General features: G+C 45.3%; 1 protein-coding gene across 3 annotated transcripts in view; it reads left to right on the top strand.

Annotated features, from left to right (window-relative positions):
• Rab11fip3 (RAB11 family interacting protein 3) overlaps positions 1–15,561 on the top strand; it is a 77,497-nt gene that overhangs the window by 28,801 nt on the left and 33,135 nt on the right. For all 3 annotated transcript variants that reach the window (XM_045161573.1, XM_045161572.1, XM_045161571.1), the window contains exons 2-3: positions 268–361; positions 8,875–8,966. In XM_045161573.1, the coding sequence (XP_045017508.1) occupies positions 268–361; positions 8,875–8,966 (186 nt within the window). The remainder of the gene's footprint in view (positions 1–267; positions 362–8,874; positions 8,967–15,561) is intronic.

The raw sequence follows: 15,561 nt of genomic DNA, 5'->3' as shown, positions 1-15,561 counted from the left end.
TAAAAAACTTTTGATCCCAACTGTCCTCTCTGAGAGCCAAGATGTGATTTTCTCAGTTCAGGATCCTGGATGTCCCTTGATCCTGGGGATGAAATTTTTGGCTCTGGTGGCTTTCTTTGACACCTTGGTCAAAAGAGTCACTGGCTCTTATTTCAGCTCTGAGCTGTGTGAGCAAGCTGCTGCTCTGTGGGTGGTGAAAGGCTTAGTGTTCAGTGTGTCTCCCCATCTGTGAAGGCTATGGGTAACACATTCTCTTGGCAATTGCAGGTGAAGGACTTAACTCAGTACTTGGACCCGAGCGGGCTCGGCGTGATCAGTTTCGAAGACTTCCACCAAGGGATTATGGCCATTAAAAGTGGAGGTTAGTCATTCCCACCCTGTGCCCCATTGCTCCTCCCTTTCCTGCATTGTTTTAGCCCCTACTCTTGTCTAGTCTGTCACCTTTCCCCTTCTTCCTCCTCCCCTAGGTAGGGCCTCATTCTAGGCCAGGCTGACCTGTAATTCACTATGTAGTCTCAGGGTGGCCTCAAACTCCCAGCGATCCTCCTACCTCTGCCTCCTGTGTGCCTGGGATGAAAGGTGTGTGCCACCATACCTGGCTAGTCTGTCACTTCTTGAATTGACAAAACATTTGGGTTCCCTCTTTTCTGTTGTTGTCACCCACCCCTGATTGAGAGACTCAACTGCTTATCTGCAGGGTTGAGAAACTACTGCTGTTCTCTAAGGTTTCATAAGAAAAAGTTTGGAAATTACTGAAAAAAGTCACACAGTTTACACACTCATTTATATATTCACCTTTATGGTGGTTTGATTCAGGTGTCCCCCATTAAGTTAGGTGTTCTGGATGCTAGGTTCCCCAGCTGATGGTAATTGGAAATTGAAGCCTCTTGGAGGGAGTGTATTGTTGGGGGCAGGCTTATAGGTGTTATAGCCAGTTTCTCCATGCCAGTGGCTGGGGACCAGGGGGTGATGTCCACCTTCTTCTCATGCCATCGTTTTCCCCTGCCATCGTGGAGCTTCCCCTCAAGCCTGTAAGCTAAAGCAGACCTCTTTTTTGGCGTGCTGCTCTTGGTTGGGTGATTTCTACCAGCAATGCAAACCTGACTGCAACAACCTCCCATAGTGTACTGACAACAGCTTGCTGGTGTGTACTTTGTTTCATCCATCCATTTCCTATTGTCCATCATGCTTCAGAGTCTGTTGAATTGGTGCATGGGTCCCAATCTCCTGTCAAGGAGCTGTTCATCCCCTGGCCCTCTGCATTGTCTGCTTCTGTCTGCTTGCCTGCAGAAGGGTTGCAGGCTGCTGATTGTGGCCTGGGTCTTAGTTTAGTGATTTAAGGAACATGTGGTTATTTGTCAGTCTCTGCTGATGACAAACAGTTATCTGAGAATGACTAGTCTCCCAAACTTTTTTTTTTTTTCCTCCCCGAAGCAGGGTCTCACTCTAGCTCAGGCTGACCTGGAATTCACTATGTAGTCTCAGGATGGCCTCAAACTCACAGAGATCCTCCTACCTCTGCCTCCTGAGTGCTGGGATTAAAGGCATGCGCCATCCTGCTCTGCTCAGTCTGCCAAACTTCACCCCACTGTACTAAGATGGAGCCTTTTCCTTGGACCCATTGCTTCCTCTTGCTTTGCCTGGATTGATCTCTAAGTCATTGTGGTGCCTCTTGGCCATCCCACAGGGACCCTATGAGATGCCTTATGGCTTCTGCCTGAGAAGGGGCCAGCTGGTCTCCATGAGTTGCCAGACTCTGTCTCCTTAATAGCCTACTTTCCTGTCTCCCTCTCTGAGAAACTATATCCTGGCCTGGCCTGTGTGGGAACCCACATGCTATACCCAACCCCTGTCCACTCCTGTCCTTCCCTTTGTCCTTCCTCCTCTGGTACAGTTCCTGTCCACTTCCTTGTATTAGTGAGGGCAGTGTGTGCAGCTCCAGGGCTGGAGGGCAGTCTTCAGCACACCCTAACAATGCACCATCACTGCCAGCCTGTCCCATGGTGCTATGGGAGGACGTGGCTTGCTGTGTCACAGAGTAGGCTTTGTGATTCTAGTCCAGTCCCAGGCCAACGAAAGTGCTCAGTGGGGTGGTCCTTCAACCTCATGCAGCCTGGCTGACCATGTTGCTTTCAGGGAAGTGCTGGTGAGCCTGTTGAGCTTGCCCAGTGTTCTACCCTGGGTCTGGACAGCAGCTTTGCTTTTCTGTTTTTTGTCATTTTAAGATTTCATTTACATTTCATTAAGAAGGCAGAATGAACATAGAAAAACAGATGAAGTCAGAGATGATTTTGAAGTTATTCATAGCACTTAGGAGAAAGGCATGCTTACATGCATCCCATTTACAGTGAAGTTCACTTCGGGTTTTACTGCACTGCGATGGCAGAACTGTGGGTAGCCTGTGTCACCTGTCAGGCTTACTTGAGGTCCGTATTGGGGAGCAGCATAGTAAATGGCCCAATATATTGACCCAGTTTGTGGGGAAGTGCAACACTTCTACTATCACACCCACAGGTCTTGTTTCAGGAATAGAATGAGACAGAAACTGTTACAAATAGGCCATGGCTCTGTCTCATGCACCACCCCCTCCCCAATTCTGAGGGAACAGGATAAATGTACATTAAAAATTTCCACTTGGGCCAGGCATGGTGGCGCATGCCTTTAACCCCACTCAGGAGGCAGAGATAGGAGGATCTCTGTGAGTTTGAGGCCACCCTGAGACTACATAGTGAATTCCAGGTCATCATGGGCTAAAGCGAGACCCTTCTTTGAAAAAACAATTTCCACTTGGGCTGGGAAAATGATTTAGCAGTTAGATGTACTTGATTGCAAAGCCTGCCTGTCCAGGTTCAGATCCCCAGCACCCATGTAAAGCCAGATGCACAAAGTAACACATGTATTTGGAGTTCATCTGTAGTGGCAAGAGGCCCTGGTGTGTCCTCCTCTTTCTCTCCCCTTCTTGCAAATAAATAAAAATGTTTAAGACAAAATTCTACTTAAAAGAGTCTAAAGCAAGAGGATCTCAAGTTTAAGGCCAGCCCGGGCTATAGAGTGAGACTCTGTCTCAAAATAAAAAGTAAAATGAAGAAGTATATCTATTATCTATATATTTATCTCTCTCTATCTCAGTGGCAGAGCACTTGCCTTGTATGCATAAGGCCTTAGGTTCAGTCCCCAGTACTATAAAAAATTCCAGCAATTGAAAATTTTCTTTTCTTCTTATGGGAAAGAACTGATAAAAATAGGACTGGAGAGACGGCTTAGTGGTTAAGGCATTTGCCTGCAAAGCCTAAGGATCCAGGTTTGATTCCCCAGGACCCATGTAAACCAGAGGCACAAAGGTAGCACATGTATTTTGAGTTCCTTTGTAATGCCTTGAAGGCCCTGGTGTGCCCATTCTCTTTCTCTCTCAAAAAAAAATTTAATTAAAAAAATGATAAAATAGTCATATTTAGTTCCAACAAGAATATAAACATGGGAGCCAGGTGTGGTGGTGCACGCTTTGAATCCCAGCACTCAAGAGGCAGAGGTAGGAGGATTGCCATGAGTTAGAGGCCATCCTGAGACTACAGAGTGAATTCCATGTCAGCCTGGGTTAGAGCAAGACCCTATCTTAAAAAAAAAAAAGAAAGAAAAAAGAAAAGTTATAAACATGGGCTAGACAGATGGCTTAGTGGTTAATGCACTGTCTGCAAAGCCTAAGGACCCAGGTTCAATTCCCTAGAACCCACGTAAGCCAGATGCATAAGGTGGTGCATGCCTCTGTAGTTTGTTTGCCATGGCTAGAGGCCCTGGCATGCTCATCCTCCCCACCCATCTCAAATAAATAAATAAAAATACAAAAAATTAAAAAAAGAAAAAAAGAATATAAAAATGCCAGTTGTGTTCACATCCCCTTCCTGGTGTTGTATAAGGCAGTGTTCTCAGATTGGTTGCCTACCACTTCAAGCTGAGCACACATCCATGAGTCTAACTTGCATGGGTGGACTTTGAAAGTTTCAAGTTCTGCATTTCAATTTGTAACTACAAGTAAACTTACATCATTGTAGGAAAGCTCACCAGAAGCTGTTTTTTTAAAGCCTTTCAGGAAAGGTGAACTTCGCCTGACTGCTTTGGGACTTGTCCTCTTTTCCTCCAGAATCTTTAAGTTCTGTCTGTGGCTTTACTACAGTTCTTGTGGTACAGGCCTATTGTTGGGACTGCAGCTTGAGTAGTGGAGGCAGGTACCAGGTATATCTGACAGACTGGACCAGACAGGCTGCAGGCTCCTTCACTCATGCATAGTCTAGATGTTCAACCATATAAAAGACCTATGGTCTTTAAAAGCCACAGAGGAGAGCAGTTTGGAATTACTGCATGCAAAAGTGTGTGAGGGGCCAGGGCTCAGCAGTTAAGGTGCTTCCTTGTAATGCCTGCGGGGCCATGGTTCAGTTCCCCAGCACTCATGTAAAGACAGAGGAAAAAAAAAAGGGGGGGGCCATTTGGGCCAGGCGTGGAGGTGCACGCCTTTAATCCCAGCACTTGGAAAGTAGAGGTAGGAGGATTGCTGTGAGTTCAAGGCCACCCTGAGACTACCAGTGAATTCCAGAAAAAAAGAAGGCTTTGATGTGCTTCTCTAGTGGTAACAGACCCTGATGTGTTTATATATTCACACACATGAAAGAAATCAATATTTTGTTTATTATTGATATTATTATCTTGGTTTTTTGGAGATAGGGTCTCACTCTAGCCCAGGATAGCCTTGAATTTACAGCCATCCTCCTACCTCTGCCTTCTGAGTGTTGGGATTAAAGGCATGCACCACCATGCCTGGCTTAAATTTCATCTATTATTGCTTTGTGCAAACAAGCACCAAATGCTCATGCCTTGAACCCAGGCTGCCAGGCTTTGCAGGCAGGTAAGTGCCTTTAACCACCATCTTCTAGCTGTCAATAATTTGTTTTTATTTTTGAGAGAGAGAGAGAGAGAGAGAGAATTGGTATGCCAGGGCTTCAGCCACTGTAGTCTAACTTCAGACACACCACCTGGTGGGTATATGTGACCTTGTGCTTGCCTCACCTTGGTGTGTCTGGCTTACGTGTGATAATCTGGAGAGTTGACCAAGGGTCCTTAGGCTTTTGCAGGCAAATGCCTTAACCACTAAACCATCTTTCTAGCCCAATAATTTTTGGGAGGGGCTTAGAGGTAGGGTCTTGCTCTAGCTGAGGCTAGCCTAGAATTCACTATGTTGTCTCAGGTTGGCTTCATTCTCATGGAGATCCTCTTATCTCTTCCTCCCAAGTGCTGAGATTAAAAGTGGGCACTTCTTATTTTTTTTGTTTTGTTTTGTTTATTCGAGGTAGGGTCTCAATCTAGCCCAGGATGACCTGGAATTCACTGTATTCTCAGGGTGGCCTCATACTCACAGCGATCCTCCTACCTCTGCTTCTAGAGTGCTGGGATTAAAGGCATGCGCCACCACGCCCGGCTTTTTTTCTTTTTTTGAGAGACAGGGAGAAAGAAAGAATGGATGTGCCAGGGCCTCTAGCCACTGCAAACCAAATCCAGACACATGTGCCACCTTGTGCATCTGAATTATGGATACTGAGAGTCAAACCTGGGTCCTTAGGCTTTTCAGGCAAGTACCTTAACTGCTAAACCATCTTCTCTACCCCTGTCTCTCCCTCTCCCTCTCCCTCTCTCTCTCTCTCTCTCTCTATAAATATATATATTTTGTGTGTGTGTGTGTGTGTGTGTGTGTGTGTGTGTTTTGAGATAGGGTCTCACTCTAGCCCAAGCTGACCTGGAATTCACTATGTAGTCTCAGGATGGCCTTGAACTCCCAGTGATCCTTCTACCTCTACCTCTCAAGTGCTGGGATTAAAAGCATGAACCACCATGCCTGGCTAATAACTTTTTTAAAATTATATATGTATATATACATATACATATGTGTGTGTGTGTATACACACACATACATACATACACATATACATATATAAACTTATTTGAAAAAGAGAGAGAAAGGGGGGACACCAGGACCTCCAGCCATTGCAAATGAACTCCAGATGCATGTGCCATCTCCTTGTCAATAAGTTTTTTTTAAGTATTTTATTTATTTGAGAGAGAAAGAGGCAGATAATGAACATGCCAGGACCTCCAGCCCCTGTAAAAGAACTGTGCATATTACCACTTTATGAATCTGGCTTACTTGGTACTAGTAATCAAACCTGGGTCTCTAGGCTTTGTAGGCAAGTGCTTTAACAGCTAAACCATCTTTCCAGCCCATTAAAATAAAAAAAAAATATATATATATATATATATTGGTTTTTCAGAGTGTGGTCTCACTCTAGCCCTGGCTGTCTTGGAATTCACTATGTAGTCTCAGGGCGGCCTGGAACTCACTGTGATCCTCCCACCTCTGCCTGCCTCCCTAGTGCTGGGATTAAAGGTGTGAGCCACCACACCTGACTTAAAAAATTTGTTTTTTTATTTATTTGAAAGAGAGAAAGCAGAGAGTGAGTATGGGCACACCAGAGCCTCTTGCCACATTAAACAAACTCCAAACACATATGCCACTTTCTGAATCTGATTTACGTAGGTACTGCAGAATTGAACCCAGGCCATTAGGCTTTGTAAGCAAGTGCCTTTAGCCAGTGAACCACCTCTGCAGCCTGAACCCTCTCTCTAGCCCATCAGTGATACAGTTTTTAAAGATTAATTTTATTTATTAGAGAGGAAGAGAATGGGCGGGCCATGGCCTCTAGCCACTGCAAATCAACTCCAGACACATGTGCTACTGTGTGCATCTGGCTTACGTGGGACCTAGAGAATCAAACCGGGGTCCTTAGGCTTAGGCTTTTTAGGCCTGCGCCTTACCCGCTAAGCCCTCTCCAGCCCTGGTTCTTCTTCTTCTTCTTTTTTATTGACAACTTCCATAATTATAGACAATAAATCAATATAATTTCTTACCCTCTCACTTTTCGCAACTCCACTCCCCATCATATTTCCTCTCCTTCTCAATCAGTCTTTCTCTTATTTTGATGTCATCATCTTTTCCTCTTTTTTTGTTTGTTTGTGTTTTGAGGTAGGGTCTTACTCTAGCCCAGGCTGACCTGGAATTCACTCTGTAGTCTTAGGGTGGCCTCAAACTCATGGTGATCCTCCTACTTCTGCCTCCCAAGTGCTGGGATTAAAGACATTCGCCACCACACCTGACTTTTTCTTCCTATTATAAGGGTCTTGTATAAATTGTACCAGGCACTGCGGGGTCATGGATATCCAGGCTATTTTGTGTCTGGAAGAGTATATTGTTTATTTTTATAAATAATTTTATTTATGTATTTATTTAAAAGAGAGAAAGAGGCAGAGAGAGAGAGAGAGAGAGAGAGAGACAGGGGTAGGGTGGGGTATGGGGAATGGGCCCACCAGGGCCTCTAGCTGCTGCATAAAAACTCCAGACACATGTGCCACCTTGTGCATCTGGCTTATGTGGGTCCTGGGGACTTGAACTTGGGTCCCTTGACTTTGCAGGCAAGAACCTTAACTGCTAAGCCATCCCTCCGGTCCTATGTTTTTAAAAAATATTTATTTATTTATTTATTTATTTGAGAGAGAGAAGTAGGGAGGGGGAGAAAGAGAGAAAATATGAATGGGCACTCCAGTGCCTCCAGCCACTGCAGACGAACTCCAGAAGCATGCACTACCTTGTGCATCTGGCTTATGTAGGTCCTGGGGAATCAAACCTGGGTCCTTTGTCTTTGCACACAAGCATCTTAAGTGCTAAACCATCTCTCCAGCCCCCCCCTTTTTTTAAGTCCAATCTTGACTCTTTAATATTTATTTATTTATTTGAGAGCGACACACAGAGGGAGAAAGTGGAGGGAAAGAGAATGAGCGCACCAGGACCTCCAGCTACTGCAAACGAACTCCAGACATGTGCTCCCCCTTGTGTATCTGGTTTACATGGGTCCTGGGGAATCTATCCTCGAACTGAGGTCCTTAGGCTTCATAGGCAAGCGCTTAACTGCTAAGTCATCTCTTCAGCCCCCTTTTTGTTTTTTTGAGGTAGGGTCTCGCTCTGGCTCAGGCTGACCTGGAATTCACTATGCAGTCTTAGGGTGGCCTCAAACTCACGGCAGTCCTCCCTATTTCTGCCTCCCGAGTGCTGGGATTAAAGGCATGTACTACCACGTTTGGCTAGAAGAGTGTGTTGTAAGAAATCCTACCCTTCCTTTGGCTCTTACATTCTTTCTGCCACCTCTTCCACAATGGACCCTGAGCCTTGGAAGGTGTGATAGAGATGTTTCAGTTCTGAGCACTCCTCTGTCTCCAGTAATTTTTTCTACTTACACATTCACAATACCTTCCTCTTAATTCCTCCTCTATCCTCCTTCCCTTATAACTGCTTTCTAGCTTACTGGCCTATGCTATCAAGTTTTATTCCAACTGACATACAAGTCCAAACATTTGTAGCTTGGATCCACATATGAGAGAATATGTGATCTTTGGCTTTCTGGGCCTGGGTTACCTCACGAAGTATAATCCTTTCCAGGTCCATCCATTTCCCTGCAAAATTTTCTGGTTCTTTAAAGACTTTCTCCTCTTATCTGCATGCCAGTTCCTCAGCATTCTGGCAAGCATTGTTGTCTACATGGGGGATATGGCTTTTGAGCCTCATCCTCTGGCTTCTTTCCCTTGGATTTCTTAGCCTCCTGGGATACACTCACTTCCCCTCGATTGTAGTAATCCTCCCCTCTGCCAGCTTCCCAACTCCCATGACAACCCAACCTGAAAGGCATCTTTCCCGAGAATCCCAATCACATACCCACATCTTCACTTTAGACCACTCACTGCTCCGGGTGGCCTGCTGAGGGCTGGATCTTCTCTCCTCAGATCCCGATGGCCAGCTGTATAGTGTCACACCTGCCCAGGATGAGGAGTCCCCAGCCTGTGCTGATGAGTTCGATGACTTTGTCACCTACGAGGTAAGTACTTCCCCAAGCATGAGCTCCATTTCTTCCTGTGCTCTAGTTTCTGCTTCCTGAGCCCTTCCTGAGTTGGTACGGGGGTAGAGCGCCCCCTCCCGGCCTGTGTATTTGTTGGGGGTCAGTTCCTTTGGGTGGTGGACCTTGAGATCTTGGCTGTGGCAGGAGGCACAGGCTACTCCCAGCAGCCTGGTTGGGCTTTGGGCTTGTGTGGTCAGGAGTCATCCTTTCTAAGCTCTGTAATGACCTTGCTATCACCTTCTGCCAGACAGAAGCTGAGCAGGAGACTCAAGCTTTCCCCTTGTGAACCTTTAAGCAAGTGTGTACAGCTGGGGCAGAATTATCTGTAGCTAGGAGGAGAGAAAGTATCTTGAATCTCAGGTTACAAATGCCTGCTTGCTACTCCACATTCCTCTCTGTACTAGGTGGTATCTTCCATAACTTGGCCTCTTGTCACAAAAGCTGGGGAGAAGGTCATAGCCTGGGAAGAAAGATCTCAGTAGCTATCTGGAAGATGAAAGGGCTAGAGTCAGGTGGCCACACGGCTTGTCTGGAATATTTTGTTTACATGGAGAATGTTATTCTTGTGCTCAGTAGGCTGAGGCAGGAGGATCAGTTGAAGACAGGAATTAAAAAGGTCAACCTGGGCAATGTAGTGACACCCATCTCTAAAACAAAATGTGTGGAGCTATACTGAAGCCCTGTGATGCTGGTGGAAGCAGCAGTGACCTATCCTTCAGCCCTCCCTCTGTTTCATGCTAAGGGTGCAGGAAATAGGACTGGGTCTGGTGGGGCATGAGGTTCTTCATGTTAAGTCTTTGGCACCTCGGTGTCTTTGTCACATGAGCTGTGCTCTGTGTTGTCCAGTTAGCTCTTGACCTCCTGAGTACCATAGGCCTCATGAGTTTAGATCCTGACTTTTCTTTTAGATGGAGGAAACATTTCAAAGTTTTTTTTTTTTTTTTATCACTTTTAAAGTAATTAAGGGGCTGGAGAGATGGCTTAGCAGTTAAGGCATTTGCCTGCAAAGCCAAAGGATCCCGGTTTCATAGCTAGGTATGGTAGTGTATGCCTTTAATCCCAGCACTCAGGAGGTTGAGGTTGAAGGATTGCTGTGAGTTCCAGGTCAGCCTTGAGACTACATTGTAAATTCCAGGTTAGCCTGGGCTAGAGAAAGACCCTACCTAGAAAAACCAAAAATTAAAAAAATTATTTATTTCATAGTTTGAAACAGTGTTAGGTGTATAGGGCTTCCACCTAATAGTGCATCTATAATCCCTGAACTTGGGAAGTAGAGGCAGGAGGATCAGAAGTCCAAGGTCACTTTTAGCTATATAGAGAGGTCTAAGCCATCCTGGGTTACATGAGACCCTGTCTCAAAAATCAAACAAAAAATAGTTGTGTTTTTTTTTTGTTTTTTGTTTTTTGTTTTTCGAGGTAGGGTGTCACTGTAGCTCAGGCTGAGTTGGAATTCACTATGTAGTCTCAGGTTGCCGTGAACTCATGGCAGTCCTCCTACCTGTGCTTGCCAAGTGCTGGGACTAAAGGCATGTGCCATCACCCCCGGCTTAGTCTAACTTTTTTTAAAATTTAATTTATAGAGAGACAGAGTCAGTATGGGTGTGCCAGGGCCTCCTGCTGTGACAAAAGAACCTCATACAGTTGCACCACTTTGGTTTTTTTTTTATATTTTTTTGTTTTTAATTTATTTATTTGAGAGCAACAGACAGTGAGAAAGAGGCAGAGAGAGAGAGAGGGAGAGAGAGAGAGAATGGGTGCACCAGGGCCTCCAGCCACTGTAAAGGAACTCCAGACGCGTGTGCCCCCTTGTGCATCTGGCTAACGTGGGTCCTGGGGAATCGAGCCTTGAACCGAGGTCCTTAGACTTCGCTTAACTTAGACTTAGCTTAACTGCTAAGCCATCTCTCCAGCCCAAGTTGCACCACTTTGCGCATCTGGCTTTACATGGGTACTGGGGAATCAATCAAGCCTGGGCCATTAGGTTTTGTAAGCAAGTGCCTTTAACCATTAAGCCATCTCCCCAACTTTAACCTGATATCTTTTTTGTTTTGTTTTGTTTTTCAAGGTAGGGTTTTGCTCTAGCCCAGCCTGACCTGGAATTCACTATATAATCTCAGGCTGGCCTCAAACTCACAGTGTTCCTTCTACCTCTGTTGCCCAAGTGCTGGGTGTGTGCCATCATACCTGGCAGTCCAACATCTTGTATGCATAGAAAATATTTGCGTGTTATATCCAAATACATATTTGGAGCCCATGAAGCAATTTTAAAAAAACAAAACAAACAAGCAAAAAAAAAAAAAAAAAGCCAGCTCTTGGGAGGTTAGAGTAGGTGGGAAGATGGCTCAGTGGTTAAGGGCACTTACTGATTTTTCTGAAAATGCTTCCTATCAGACCCATGTTTTCTGGTTGTGAACTTGGTATGTTTTAGCAACATACTGTGTCTAGTAGGAGTATGTGAACTCTATGCCAGGGTCTCATAGTAGATATCCTGGCTCTTGCTACTGTCTTCTCTTGAGCTTTTAGCTTGTGACAAGATAAAGTTAGTGATGTATCTCAAGTGAGACAGAGAGTAGTTAGGAAGCTGGCTTAAGCTTGTTGCTTGTGTTCGTAATAGTGGTGGTGAGAAAAAAGCTCATTGTCTTAAGAATTTGCTCAAGGAGGCCAGAATGTAGGGGATGGAATCCATTTATCAGCATTTCTGGAAGGGCAGTAGGGATGTCACAGATCAGGCAGGACCAGAGCGATAAGGGTGTCCCAGAATTGTTCTGTGTGCCTCCCTCTTTCTTCCTCTGCCGGGACCTGGAGAAGAGATTGCTTTGCTAAAATGATGAGAAATGTGTCCTTTGTGCAAACTGTTATCAGGAAGATTAAAGTGTAAAACAGAGTTGCTCTGTTTTGAACTCAACCTGTTTTTGAAGCCAGAAAGGACACTTATTGAACTTTGCCTCTCCCTCTGGATAGCAGCAGCAGAAGGTTTAATGGAGTGTGTCTGGGAGCAGGTTAAACTTTCTCCAAGGTGGGAATGTGCCTTCCGATGAGCACACAGGGTTTGAAGGAACCCCAGCACGACTAACAAGCGGGGAGGCAACGCTGCCAGTGCAGAGAAGCCGGCGGCTTGATTGGCAGAGACATGTGATGGGAGGCCATCTCCAGCTACACACCCTTCCCAGAACCCGTATGCAAAGCCAGGCTCGTGAAGGTGCTCGGTTAGCATCTGAGGGTAAGAGGAGACTGGAGCACTCATGGTGCCCAGAATTTAGTGTCTGTGAAGGACAAAGGTTCAGGGAAAAGCAACCATGATCTGGACTGTGGGAGCTAACAGGTAGTGTTGGCCACACTTCGTAGCCAGAACAAGGGAGTTGTTTGTCTTTTGGCATTTTAGGTTGTATGCTAATGAACTTGTAATGTGAACACATTGCGAAGTTCCCCACCCTCCAGACGGTCTCACTGTAGCCCAGGCTGACCCTGAACGAACTCTGTAGTCCCAGGCTAGTCTCGAATTTACAGTGACCTTTCTACCTCTGCCTCCTGAGTTCTGGGATTAAGAGCAGGCACCACCATGCTTGGCTGTGTATTTTAAGATGTCTTTTGATGTTCAAATGACTTCATCTTAACATTGGTAATTGACATATTTTAGAGGTTGGTAGCATAGACTTGTTAGCTTCTAGGAAAAGCTAGATTCTATCTGGCTGGCAGATGCTCAGGGGTTAGATTGTATGCTGTACTTGGATTGAATCTGGTGGACTGTGAGAGCACCATGTTCCAAGGTGACTTTGTGTTTCTTTTGAAAGGCTTTGTGAAAACAAATTTACTACCTGTGCAGGGCATTGACTTGTGGTGCTGGGGGTGGCACCTGTGAGCTGGATGTCCATCCTCCCAGCCCCTAGTAGTCTGGGTTTTCTACCTTGTGGTTGATTTATATCTATGATTTATATCTATTTCTTTCCTTCCTTCCTTCCTTCCTTCCATCCATCCATCCATCCATCCATCCATCCATCCATCTATTCATCTATCTGTCTATCTAACTAACTAACTATGAGTGAGCAGCCCGGGGCTTTGTCTTTGTCTCACTTCCCACCAGGTTCCCTGAGCTGTCATGGCAGTGTTTGGAATAGGACCTCATACCCTGTTGGCTTAGTTTAGATCACATAAAAGGATAAGTGCAACTTCTGTGTGACTGGGAGTTCTTCAGTCACTCTGCAGCAGTGTGGGAGACACCATCACTTTAGAAATGAGATGCAGGGAGCAAGCAGCCTCCCTCCTGGTCTATGTTACATGTTGGGAGGCTCACTCTTGTGTCCCTAAAGTTGGTTCTGTCCTGAGCTCCCTACCTAAACTCCAGGGATGGTTAGACTGCTGACCCCAGCCTCTGCTCACAAGAACACCACCTTCAGCAACATATTGAATGAGAACTATGAAAAAGCAGGCTCCTCAGAACCTCTTTCCCTTCCTGGGAGAAATGCTCAGCAGGGCTTTGTGAGCTGCACTGAGGAAAAGTAAGCTTTTGGTTACCATCGATGTCTGAGCTGAGTTGGAAATCTAGGGTCCACATGGCCGGTGAGGAGCAGTGGGCTTCTAGCAAAGAACTAGTTTGGCTTTTTTTTTTTTTTTTTTTTTTTTTTGAGACAAGGACTCTCACTGTATCTCAGGCTGACCTGTAACTTACTTTGTAACCCAGTTTAGCCTTGAACTCATTGCAGTCTTCTATCTTGGCATTCCAAGTACTGGGATTCAATGGGTAAGCCACCATGATCAGAACCAGGTGTTCTTTGTTTGTTTGTTTGTTTGTTTGTTTGTTTTGGTTTTTCTAGGTAGGGTCTCACTCTAGCTCAGGCTGACCAGAAATTCACTATGTAGCCTCAGGGTGGCCTCAAACTCACGGTGATCTTCCTACCTCTGCTTCCTGAGTGCTGGGATTAAAGGCATGTGCCACCACATCTGGCAGGTTTTAAAAAAATTTTAAGAGAATTATTCTTCTTTATTTTCAAGCAAAGAGAGACAGAAGGAAAGACATAAAAGGAATGGGCACGTTTGGGCCTCCAGCCACTGCAAACAAACTCCAGACACATGCACCACCTTGTGCATCTGGCTTTACTTGGTACTAGGGAATTGGACCCAGGTCCTTAGGCTTTGCAGGCAAGTGCCTTAATGGCTGAGCCATCTCTCTAGCCCCAGACCTGCTTTTGAAAATTTTTATTTATTTATTTATTTATTTGAGGAAGAGCCAAAGAGAGAAAGAACAGAGAGAGAGAATAGATGCACTAGGGTTTCTAGCTGTTGCAAATGAACTCTAGACACATGTATCACCTTGTGCATCTGACTTATGTGGGTACTGGCGAATCAAAGCTGAATCCTTAGGCTTTGTAGGCAAATGCCTTAACTGCTAAGCTATCTCTCCAGCCCTCCAGACCCACCTTTTAAATAGCTGCCTCAGGGTCACGTTCTGATATGACCTACTCTGAGGTCTTTGGAAGACCATGCCAGGTTAGTTTTTGGACTTTGTTCAAGGATCTGGACCTTGGTACTGGGCAGTCTTCATGGGGCAACATTCTTTTTAGAAATTTTTGTTTACTACTGAAGAGCTGTGGCAAGTCCTACTTGATATTCTTCTCAGAAGTCTGCAGGGCGCTCTTCATGCCCAGGTGAGTTTATAACTGTGACTCGGCCAGCACATTCTGTGAGTGAACAGCTGTCCGAATGACTATAGCTCTCCCCCCCCACCCCCATGGACCATCAGGAGTTTATGTTTGGGTCTTGTTTGTAGTTTGATGGTATGCTCCCTCTTGGACCAAGCCTTAGACAGATGATTGGGTCTGTCTGCTTTTCTATTCTCTCTGGCTTGGTATCTGCAGGTGGGGTTCTAGCCTGCCTAATTCAGGAGAGAGCCATTCAGACTAGTGGATAAAATGGAGCCAGACTGGTTTTGTAATTTTACAGAGATGCTATCTATAAACTGCTTAGTTTTTTTTAAAATTATTTTTATTTATGTATTAGAGAGAGGCAAATGGGTGTGCTAGGGCATTTAGCCACTGCAAATGAATTCCAGATGCATGCACCACCTTGTGCATCTGACTTACGTGGGACCTGGAGAATTGAACCTGGATCCTTAGACTTCATAGACAAGTGGCTTAACTGCTAAGCCCTGAACTGCTTAGTTTTTAAGAAATCCTTATAGATAATAGGGAAGGCTGACTTTTATGTTGGAAACAGGAGTGACATAAGACACCTGGATTTTTATGAAGTCCATGTTATTCCAACCTACTTTGGTTTTTTACAACTGACAGGGATTTTTCCAACCTTTAGACAAAAGTATCCTACAGCTTCATTACCATGCTCTGAGAGGTGCCTACGTATGCTATCTGTTGGATTTTGTAGGGTTGTTGCCTCATGAGGTCAGTATTTATAGCTGTCAATATGGTGGAGGGTCCAGGTTGAGTCATGTGTCGGAGTTCACATGCTGTCCATGGTGGACAAGGATGGAGCTCGCCTCTACTCAGCCATGAGGCCCAGATCTTCAAATGAGACTTGGAGGTCCCAGTGGATGCAAGATGTCCTCATGCTTCCTATGACACCA

This window comes from Jaculus jaculus, chromosome 11 (assembly GCF_020740685.1).
Source record: "Jaculus jaculus isolate mJacJac1 chromosome 11, mJacJac1.mat.Y.cur, whole genome shotgun sequence".
NCBI lineage: Eukaryota > Metazoa > Chordata > Mammalia > Rodentia > Dipodidae > Jaculus > Jaculus jaculus.
Note: the sequence above shows the minus strand (reverse complement) of the source record. Positions and strands in the feature narration are given on the sequence as shown.